The following is an 11,443-nucleotide window of genomic DNA, read 5'->3' as shown; positions in this document are numbered from 1 at the left end:
CGTCGCAGATTGATAGGTTTCCATGATTAGGAAATAATCATTACAAAAAACTAATCTTCTGAAAATTTTCATGCACGGTTCCAATTCCATGCAGCAATCAAGAGTCGCTGGCATCTAATATATCTGTGCCATCTGGCTTTGGATGCCCAGGGAAGCAATGACACTAAAACAAGTAGATATTGAAGATTGACTAGTTTCCATGATTAGAAAATAATTATTTTGAAAAAGAAATCTTATGAAAAATGTTTCATGTGGTGTCCCGATCCCTTCTTACTTTGGATATGCTGAGGGCAGTAGATTTGGAGTCCGAATGAGACTTTACGTTGAAAGAAATGATGTTATAAACTCAGAGAGAGATCATAACAGAAATGAAAGAAAACAAGGATATGAAAGTTGATGGATAGGGCAATGGAACTCTGTCTTGCTCACTAGCGATTCTCACTTTAATGATTAAAGCAATAAACACATGATAGATGCATAGGTTCCTCCTTATGATACACTAATTCCTTATTCTGGAGAAATACAGCTGTTAGAGGACAATAAATCTGTTTGACTTTGCCCCTTTCGCTTGGCAAAAAGAAAGAAATTGAACCAAAGAAAGTTATCATAAGTTGTTTGCATCAAGGTTCGCCACCTTTGTTCCGGTCCCCATATAGGTACCATCCTATTATAGATCGGTACGCCCGGTACATGAGATAGCTCTTTATACCGACACTCGATACTCCTCCCATACCATGTATCAGTATGGTAAGATACGGTCGATACGCATCGGTATCGATCGGTACAGCAAATCAAGGTTTGCACACTTATCATTTTCAGAGCTAATGATGACCTTAAGTAATTTTGTGCTGATTTGAAATTTGGATTGCTCCAACTCCACCAACTGATGCTCTCCATCTTGATGTTCTTGGGATATTTACAGAGATGATTCTACTTGTTGCAGCATCCATAGCATCAGAACACACCAAAGGGCTAATCATTTGTAGCCAAGGTATGTCATACCGTACCGTACTATATCAGTTCAGTATCGGTACGCGATACGGGAGGCTTACCGACACTCGGTACACCGAACCGACCCCCATACCAGGTGTACCTATACAGTAACAAAGTGGTAACGGTACGGGGTTCAGTACGGGGATGACATATCTCGGATGTAGCCATTTTACTCTTGCATGTATAGGTAGGAAATTAAATTTCATAAACCTCATGATGTCTATGGAAGAATTAATGTCTATCACAGAATCAACCCTGGCATCCCCAAGGCACACATAACCCATTTCATTTGACAACATAGAAATTAGGTTCCAATTGACAAGAGATTGATAGAACTAGGCCAGCCTGCATCTTCTAAATCTCAAAGTACTCAATCCTCTTGAATTAGTGCAATCTATGAGTAGGGTGTTTCCTCTTGATATTAGCTGTAAGTAGCATAATCTATATTATCTTCCCCAAGCAACCTCTTGAACTCTTGATATCTTCTCTCCAAGATTCAGATGATCCTTTAGAGAAAGTGGCTAATTTGGAAAAAAAATGGAGATTTCATTAACTAGCTTAGGATAATTGAATGTACATGCTTTTCAGGTATAAAGAACAAGAAATAAATAACTACCTAGTCAAGAAAAGGAAAAATAGGTTACCTGGCATCATTCAAATCGTAAACAATTTTTGAATGCTTTTTCAGCTTTGGAAGGAGCTCAAGAACTATTTTATCATGGCAATCAACTTGAAAAGCTGTATTTGCCATACCACCCCAAATTATTCTTTCTACTGCATTTTTTGAGTGGTGTTCAAGTTGATCTGAAATCAGATTCTTTATTTTTTGACTCTTCATCTATAGACCATCTTTTGCCAAGTTTATTACTAGTTCTTTGTTGTTGGTAAGAGGCCTGCTTACCATGGCAGTTATGCTAAACCCACTGCTGACTTCTTAAAAGTGCTATTACAGAGCCACAAAACACATAATTGGTGCTTGTTTTAAGCTAGCCAAGAAAAAGGTTGTCCATAACCCTATACAATTACTTCCCCATTTGGCCTCTTAAGTGGATCAGTCTTCTAGCACATCTAGTGCTTCTATTACTTAATAACTCGACAGCTTCCAAATTTGTTGATCTTACAATCCATTCCTGGGCCAATTTTATTTCACATGGAGTGTTGCCTATTCTCCTGCTACCTCCCACTTTTGCTGTGTGTTGACCGGATGTAGGTCCTGAAAGTACAGATTGGTCATTGGTGGATTTGAGTATAGGGCTTTTGATGCCTCTATGTTGGTTCACTTTAGTTTCTTATACTCTCCCTTCAATATTTTTACATCTAATGGCAATTGCATTTTTGCTAAGCAATCGGGAATTTTCCATTTGATATTGCTATTCATTTTCATACTCGATTTTTCTGCTTATGTCTTTGCTTGCTTCATAGTTTTGAAATTTGGAGATCTTCGCCATCTCAGCGTGTGGCTGAGAAAGATGGATCGAGATATCAGCTTATCACGGTTATGGAAACTTAGGCCAAAAAAGGAAAGGCAAAGATATTTCTGGATCTTAATAGGTATGTTAGGACCGCTAAAAATGAAATCTTGGCAAATATAGTAAATTTGAGACTAATTAGCATTTAACAACACTAGTTTTAACTTTAACAACAAAAGTTATTTAAAATGGTGGACTGATTAGGAAATCTAAGGTTGTTATTTTGAAATGATAATGGTTTATGCTCTAAAGGGGTCATTGGTTGGTATAATGGTAAAATATTTAGGCCGACAAGCATAATGATGCAGGTTAAAGTTCTGGGGCAGCCATTGTATAAAAAAAAAGCCACAAATTAGGACCAAGATTCACTGGACTGGTATTGTGGGTTGTACCCAAAGAATGCTGAACTGGCCCGTACCAGCCGGTTCAGCCCATACCGAACCGGTACCGGCTCTGACTGGTCTGGTTTGGCGTTAAAAAGCAGTACTGGTCCGTACTGGTCGGTATCGGGCCTTACCGGCCCGAGCTAGCCCATACCGGCCGTACTGGTTCCAAATTTTTTTTGAGCTTTTGGATGCATGTACGCCTACCGGTACCGGTTCGACGATCCTTGGTTGTACTAGCTGGCAAGTGATTTGGTATGGTACCGGTATGTACCGTATTGATTCGGGGCGTGCCGAACTGGGGAGAGGGAGAGGGCGGAGAGGGAGGAAGAACGAGAGGGAGGGAGGGAGGGAGGGAGGGAGAGGGTTTGTGGAGAGGGGGAGAGAGAGAAGGATAGGGAGGGAGAGAGATGGCTTACAGAAAGGAGAGAGGGAAGAGAGAGAAAGATCAGGATTTACCATATCTACAACGGTAGTCAGAAGCCCCGAAGACACAAATTAGGACCAGGGTTCACTGGACAGGTATTGTGGGTTACCTAAGGAATGCTGAACCGGCCTATACCGACTAGGTCAGCCCGTACCGAACCGGTCTGATTTGGCGTTAAAAAGCAGTACTGGCCCGTACCGGTCGCTATCGGGCCTTACCGGCCCGAACTAGCCCATACCGGCCCGAACTAGCCCATACCAGCCGTAGTTCCAAATTTTTTTTAGGGCTTTGGATGCATGAACCAAGCCGAACTAGAGCTATCAGTGCCAACCAGTACACCTACCGGTACTGATTCAGCCATCTTTGGTTGTACCAGCCGGCAAGTGATTTGGTATGGTACCGGCATGTACCGTACTGATTTGAGGCGTACCGAATTGGAGAGAGGGAGAGGGAGGAGAGGGAGGAAGAACGAGAAGGAGGGAGGGAGGGAGAGGTATAGGGTTTATGGAGAGGGGGAGAGAGAGAAGGATAGGAAGGGAGAGAGACGGCTTACAGAGAGGAGGGAGGGAAAAGAGAGAAAGACCAGGACTTACCTCATCTACAACGGTAGTCAGAAGCCTCGAATCCTAATCCTAGCCATAGACCGGGGTCTGACATGTCAGTGAGGGCCTCCATGTCGTCGATTGAGGGTGGCAGTGTCATCTTCAATGTCGATTGAGGATGATAGCATCATCTGCAGCGTCAGGATGACAAATCGTCTTCGGCGTTGTTTGAAGCATGGTCTCAAATCCCATTGGAATGTACTGTAGGACACTAGGATAGGGTACCATTTTGAGTGTCGGGACAAGACTGTCCCACTATTGTCCCAACATTTCGATCGGCATATCCTTGGCCATTGCTTGTCCTAAGTGTCGGAATTTTGGAATGGCGATGCATCCTATTCCATGGGCAAATTGGGACATCCCCATCCCATGGAATTTAGAACTTTGGTTTGAAGGCGATAGTGTCGGTTGGTGTCGAAGAGGGGAGAAGAGGGTGGGTGCAATTGAGAAGGATTGGAAGGTTTTTATAAGTTGAGCCGACCTGAATGGACAACCATTCTGATTTTGTGTCGGTTTGATTTAGTACAGGCCGAATTGCCCAATTTGCCCAGTTATGGTCTCGGCAATCCAGTATCCTAAGAGGGGTGAACTGAGGGCAGTCCTAACCATCGTCTGTCGAACCAACCTGAACCGGGTGAGCACCGAGGTCTTGAATGACCTCTCCTAGGATTGTCCTCAGTTCGCCTCTCCCAGGACCCCATGCCCGCCCGATTCAGGTCAGTTCGGAAAACGATGGCCAGGACTGCCTTCAGTTCACCCCTCTTAGGATACCAGATTGCCGGAACCATAACTGGGTGAGATCCTTTTTTATTGGCTTATGTTTCATGATATATCAATTTATTTTAGCTGAGATAATATGGGCCAAGACATCAAATATATTGTATGAGTGAGTTCCTGATATGGATACAAACCCTCTTAGCCAACTTTTGGGTAGAAAACTTTTTAAAGTTAACTAACATACTGATCATGAGTCCATTTTCTCATTCGGCTTTTGCCCATGGTTGGTGTATCAAGAAACTAATTGTGATGAGACAGAGACAATGAGGCCCCACATAGGTCATGAACATCTTGCTGAAATTGTTTCAGCTGATGTGCCACCTTCTCCATCCACTTGTATTAGTTTAGTTTCTTTTTCTATACAATACACTTTGGGTCTATCTGGATCTAGTTCTATATTTAATTAATAGAAATGTCATGCACATCTTATGTTTGGACACTCTGCATGATCTGTAAGCTTGCCAAACAACTGAACAAGTACAATTTCTTGTGATAGACTTGATAGATTTAAATGCAAGTGATCTTTGGCTGCTGAAGGAGGCTAAAGCAAGTGTTTATGAGCAAATCAACCTTTAGATTAGTGACCTCTACAACATAGAATTTCATGATTATGGGGTTAATTTTGGCTGGTCCTAAGTCAGCTTGCTAATTAATCACCTGACAATGTAGTGGACTAGAAGACGAGCTATATTATCAGCAAGTAGACCGGCAAGCAAGATATGTAGAAGTATACATCCATTGCAGTAATTCCAGACATTTTAGACTAACTGGAGATGAGGATTAATGATGCTGCTTGGAAAGGAAGATAGTCACATCTCATGGTAATCATTTTAGATGATGCGACATCATTGAAGACAAAACTTGCATAAAGATTGATGCACAAATCATGATTATCTTGAAGTTGTGAGGAGCAACGAGCTGATATTAGCAGCTCTTCCTTGATGCAATATGATCAGTGGAAATTGTGGATAAGTTAGAAATTTGAGACTGAAGGATTTGTTGGGTGACTCATGCAAGGCTGATGGAAGTAGAGTCACCAATGTTTAATTCCATTGTAGTAACAGTACGCAGAAAAGTGGGAGTTGTCAGTTGTTTTAGACACAAAAGGTCACACTCAATTGTTTTAGACACAAAAAAGATCACAAATGAAAAGTCCACGTAAATGACTAGGGAAAGAGAATTTCAAAGAAATCTTTGTTGCATCTCAATGGGAAAATCATTTACTACGTAAATGACTAGGGAAAATAATCTTTGTTGATCAATGGGCTACATAATGTCTAAAATAAAGAAAAAAAACAGATAGAGGCTGCACAGTGGATCATGCTAGTTGTCAGGTCAGTTGTAGGAATAGACCAGTTAAAGTTTTATGAGTCAAAATCTGAAATCTATAGGTCAAGTGGTAAAAAGAGAAGCAATTAAACGAGCCACGAAGGCTAACAAAGCGACTGACTTGGGAAATGAAATAGTTTGCAAAATTTTGGTAGCGCAAGGAACAATAAAAAAAATTTGATCAACCCGAGGAATTGAAAAGATGGATTAAATTCACTAGTTGGGATCACAAAGGCGGTTAGTGTAAATTTTTGATCCCATAAAATAAGATTTCTGGTCCACCATAATTCTAAAGGTTGAGAAAGTAAGGAAAACAAGTTAATGAAATATTGTTTTACTCACCCACAGAGCCAATTTTATTATAATTTTATATGATATCTTGTAAGGGGATCTGAAACCAAAATATAAATGGGACGATGGAAAGCATGTCTTTGTTTCTCTAATTGGACTAGACGAGAGGGTAGCAAAGGTTGAATGAAGTTCCTACAACACTGGAGAGGACATATTCAGCTACTGTAAAGACCATCAGGAGCAGTTCAAAGGATTCATCAAAATTTTTCACCTGGATAAGCTTAAGACCTCAAAATAAACAATGCAACTCAAGAAAGAATTTCAGAGAGAATTCATTCAGCTACTGAAAAGACCAACAAGGAGCAGTTCAAAGGCTCCAATGCCAAAAGAGCACAAATTTGTACCTACAAAAGCTTAAAACCTCAAAGTAAACAATGCAACTAAGGAAAAGGATATTGGTGATAGGTATTTTGCATTATGTTCAATTGATGATAGGAATGTTGCATTATGGTCAATGGATGGTAGGAATGTTGCTTTATGCTTGACGGATGACAGGAATGTTGCATTATGTTTTGATGGTCATAAGCTCTTCTCATACTGGAAACTGAAGCAAACTGGATAGGAAACAAACCTAATCGGTTGAATAAGTAATGCTTCAAATTATGTGAATATTTTCTAATAGGCTATCTAGAATCCAAATGACAGATGATAACCAATTAAAATGATCGACTTTAACATTTATTTCTGGTTTTGTAACGAAGAATAATCCAAAACTTGGGCAGAGAGAAAAGTAAGTGAAACAACTCTGTAAAAAGCTGGTCCTAGCCCCTGAAACCTGCTGGGATGATGCGTTATGTGCCAATCCTAAAATGAAATCAAAAGCAATGAACATTGTAATGTGAATGGACAAAGCACCTTGGTGAAAATACAGAGTGCAAGGAAAAATATAATCCTTTTTGGCAATGTGGTGCGTCCAACTGTCAGTATATCATCGGTATCTGATGGGCTCTGTACCAACATGTTGCCTTGACAAGTTGCTACAATAGTAAGCCAATACAGAAACAGAAGAATCCCTAGGAGGCTGCTGATTATATTAGGAGCTGAGGTTCCAATCGAGGCACCTTTTGGTGGCACAAATCATTGCCTTCAGCATATTATTGAAATCCACTAGTATGAATCTAAAACATGTTTACCCACGGATGCTGGAGCTTCATGTTGGCACTTTATGGCCTATTTGGGTATAATGTGTTTTGAGCACAATATTAGATTTCATGTTTTTGCTGCTGCTGGATAATCTAGGACCTGATCTGATCCAAATTTGACCAAATAAATATAACGATCGGATTACATGTGAACCAACTTATTTGCTTCTGTATTCATATGTCCATTTGCGCATATATGATGGCTGATATACTGCATGGCTGGCTTCTCCATTATGTTCTCTTACTAGTTACACGGTTTTTCTTTTCTTTGTTGCTTATGTCCCTTGTACAGGTTCGAGTAAATGGTTCAGACACAGAGCCAGTTTATCAGTTTCTTAAAGCAAGCAAAACTGGTATACTGGGTTCTCGAATAAAGTGGAATTTTACCAAGTTTCTAGTTGAATATATGCATACATTGCTGTTTTGTTCATATGAACATTTGATCATTATTTCGTGCTTTGACTTTTATTATTTGCAAATAGAGTTGCTTTTAAGGGTTTGGTCATCTTACCGGCTTTAAAGTATCTTGTGCTTTTTGTCCTAGAGATGTATATGTTTGAGTTTGTGAACTGTCAAATGTCATTGACCTGCATTTGGTTTTGGTATATTTTGAAAGCAGAAGCCAGTAAATGGATGTAAACTGAACGACATCCCAGCATCCATTGCATCTTATTACTGAATGGGAGTCCCCAGCAAGTAGGACACCGAAATATTTATCTCATTTCCCTTCAAATATTTTGTGTTTTCTTGACCCGTGCGCTTCACCTCAAAAGTTACTGCTGCTTTCAAACTGCACGCTGGGTTCTCTCTGATTCATTCAGCATTCATGCCTGAAGCACTAAACGGTTTGTACTCTTCTTGTTGGTATACTTTGGAGCAGTCTACGTTTGATCCGGGCTGGTGGAGCCTCCCATATTTCTCAACAAACATGCAAACATGAAGCATCTTTCCTGATGTTTTATAAGATTTTGCCGATTTCACCAGCTGCGAGTTCCATTATATTCCGTTTGGCTGGAAATTGGTTCAAAATTACCTGTTCACAACAGTTGGTAGTTCCATTAAGCTGATGCAGAAAATGGCCAGGAAAAAAACACTCTAGTCCCTCTGATTTTAACTATTTTAACCGGTCGACTTGCATGTCAGCATAATCAAACAAAATTCACATTGAGACATTTACTTCCAAGCTTGTTTCTTTTGTCTCCTCTGGTGAGAACCAAACATAGGTGGTGCCAAGAGCATCGCCCTCTTTTTGCTGGTATTGTTATCAGCAAGAAATCAGATAAAGTTTGATCTCCTGAGCCAGATCGATAAAACTTCCGTTCGTATTTATCATTACCAATTTACGAGGCCACAGAACTTATCTTCGACTACTGAAAATGGCCCAAAAGCCACATTCCCAAATCAAAGTCAATTCACTCCATCTTGGCATATTTTTGAAGGTTCATCCAAATCACCCTGTGCCTCCCACACAGAGCAAGCCAGTTCTTGGTTCTCCAGGGACAATAACAATTAGGTTCGGCATTTTTTCCGAAAGCCCATGTCTTAGATAGATACACTGATAAAATTATACACGCAAGGTGATAGAAAGATAAGAACACAATTACACGTTCTTTAATCTAAGACGAAGCTTGTGAGGGCCCACGCCCCAGTTCCCTCAATTCCAGCAAACCGTGGCCTTACTTTTTGTTCGGGGGCTAACAGGAGTCCCCAGGTTGGTTCCGTTTTTTGACAGTTAAATAACAACCGGAAAAAATAACCGTTATATGCGTATCTCCCATTATTTGCGGATTAAGCTCTGCGCTGATCGCTGGGGGGAAAATCGTATAACATCTGTACGGAAAACCGTATAACAGCTGCACCCTGGGAAAATTAGCCGTTGTTAGCGTCCATTGTAGCTCTGTTTTGGGTTTCAAGAAAACTTAATACGCTGGGAGGAACAAAAGAAATCTTGAGCGTATTATAAACGCGTGGTTTTGAGGGTTTAAAATCTGGAAGCCGACTGAGATTGGGAGAAAAGCGCTCGAATCATAACGGTCTTCTTCTACTTCTTGTTCTCCTCCTTATTCTTCTCCTTCTATTTACAGAGACACTTCTCTGTTCGGGATTGGAGCAATCTTGGAGCGCAGATTAACAGAAAGACTGATATGGGAGAGAAGGAGAAGTTTCCCCGAGGGTATAGGTTTCTTCCCACCATGGAGGAACTCATCGAGTACCTCAAAGAAAAGGACTCCGGCAAACCCCTTCCCACCAACATCATCAAGGAAGTCGAGCTCTACAACCACCAGCCAGCAGTCCTCCATAGTAACTCCTATTCTCTCTTCTCTTATTAGCCAAGATATACATCTTGCTCGCTTTCAATTCTTTCTTTGTTTTTTCCTTTCAAACGATGAAAGAAGGATCTTGATTCTTGATTCTTGATTCTTGATTCTTGATTCTTGATTCTTGATTCTTTGCAGAGCGTTTTCCAAATACGAGGATAAAGAGTAGATACTTCTTCACCAAGTTGGATAAGAGGTCCAAGAACAAAAAGCATAGAGATCGCAGGGTCAAGAATGGAGGCCACTGGATTTGCAGCGCCGGAGACAAGCCAGTTCTTACGGATGGTGGACAATACACTGGTGGGGTATATAAAACCTTGACCTACTATGAGGGCAACGGCAGGTCTAAGAAGACTGGTTGGATCATGAAAGAGTATCGTCTTTCCGAGGAATCCAAGCAGCATCAGCCAACTGCAAACCAGGTAGGATTGATCTCATGCCTTTCTTTCGTACTACCTGACACCACTCCATCTTATTCATACGCCATTCTTTTGCATATTAATTCTTTTGTAGGGAAGTGATTGGGTGCTGTGCGAGATCCATCATAAAGGGAATACAGCTGAGGATGATGAGGCCAGTGATGATTCCAGTGAAGAAGACAATGAAGCAGAACAGGAGGAGCCTGGCAATGCTGCTGGTCTGCTACCAGACTTCACACACCTCCAACATGACACGGTCACGGATATCCCTGGTTTTTCCCGAGTTGCAGCCCTTTTGTCCAGCGGTGGCACTGGAGTGGATCGATCTCTCCTACCATTTGGTGATTCACATATTGTCCCTGGCACTGGCATTGAAGACAGTCCTCCAGAGCAACCACCTGCTCCTTTTTCTTGTGACTGGATCACAAAGAACCCTGAAAAGCTTGAAAGTTTTTGTAATTTGATTCAACAAGATTTCCCCAACTTGGAGGAGGATACAGCTTGGCTTCCCCTGCCAATTCAAGCTGCTCCACCCAGTAATGCTCAACTTGGTGAGCAAGGTGTAAACTGGTTCTGCTAAGAGGAGTGATGAAACTAGTGGGAAGTAAACAGTTAGCAGGTTATCTAAGATAGGGTCCAAGGATTAAATTTTTGGCATTATGTAAGTTTATTTTGTACACAACAAAGGAAAGTGTAGGAATGAAACTCAGCCTGGGATACACTAATGTTGTAATATACCCAGTATGGTAAATTAAATTGAATGTATTGCAATTTATCAGCATGTTAGCTGTTTGTCTTTCTATCCTGTTCCTTGCTACTCAACTAGTCTGTATTGTGATTTGTAGAACTATAGTTCTAATGCTCTTTTCACATGCAGTTTGGGTTTTTTCAATATCTGTTCCATGTGCATCTTTGCATCAATCATCCTTCTGCAAACAAGGGCAATGTGCCATAATTTGTATGGCTGAAAGTAGTGACAAGTTTACCATATCCCTGCACCGTAATGCCTTAGCCTTCCTTATGGATATTTGACTGCAAAGTTAGAGAAAGGATCCACAATTTTGACTATAGCCTCCACGAGCTGGAACATGCAAACGTCGCAGATTGATAGGTTTCCATGATTAGGAAATAATCATTACGAAAAACTAATCTTCTGAAAATTTTCATGCACGGTTCCAATTCCATGCAGCAATCAAGAGTCGCTGGCATCTAATATATCTGTGCCATCTGGCT

At 40.9% G+C, this 11,443-nt stretch overlaps 1 protein-coding gene across 1 annotated transcript; it reads left to right on the top strand.

Moving 5' to 3' along the window:
* The first annotated feature begins 7,233 nt into the window (after positions 1–7,233).
* LOC120112960 (NAC transcription factor 32-like) lies at positions 7,234–10,942 on the top strand. The gene is made up of 3 exons (XM_039133182.3): positions 7,234–9,774; positions 9,930–10,213; positions 10,305–10,942. Exons 1-3 carry the CDS (start codon positions 9,618–9,620, stop codon positions 10,788–10,790), a joined length of 927 nt encoding a protein of 308 aa, XP_038989110.2. The 5' UTR covers positions 7,234–9,617; the 3' UTR covers positions 10,791–10,942.
* The last annotated feature ends 501 nt before the right edge of the window (positions 10,943–11,443 follow it).

This window comes from Phoenix dactylifera, chromosome 17 (genome assembly GCF_051530095.1).
Source record: "Phoenix dactylifera cultivar Ajwa chromosome 17, Ajwa_hap1_PhDact_Kaust_v1.1, whole genome shotgun sequence".
Lineage (NCBI taxonomy): Eukaryota > Viridiplantae > Streptophyta > Magnoliopsida > Arecales > Arecaceae > Phoenix > Phoenix dactylifera.
Note: the sequence above shows the minus strand (reverse complement) of the source record. Positions and strands in the feature narration are given on the sequence as shown.

Bases quoted from the DNA above. Each gene is read 5' to 3' on its own strand.
- LOC120112960 (XM_039133182.3), top strand. From the start codon at position 9,618: ATGGGAGAGAAGGAGAAGTTTCCCCGAGGGTATAGGTTTCTTCCCACC. The intron at 9,775-9,929 runs GTAACTCCTATT...GATTCTTTGCAG, and splicing joins CCAGCCAGCAGTCCTCCATA to AGCGTTTTCCAAATACGAGG. The intron at 10,214-10,304 runs GTAGGATTGATC...ATTCTTTTGTAG, and splicing joins ATCAGCCAACTGCAAACCAG to GGAAGTGATTGGGTGCTGTG.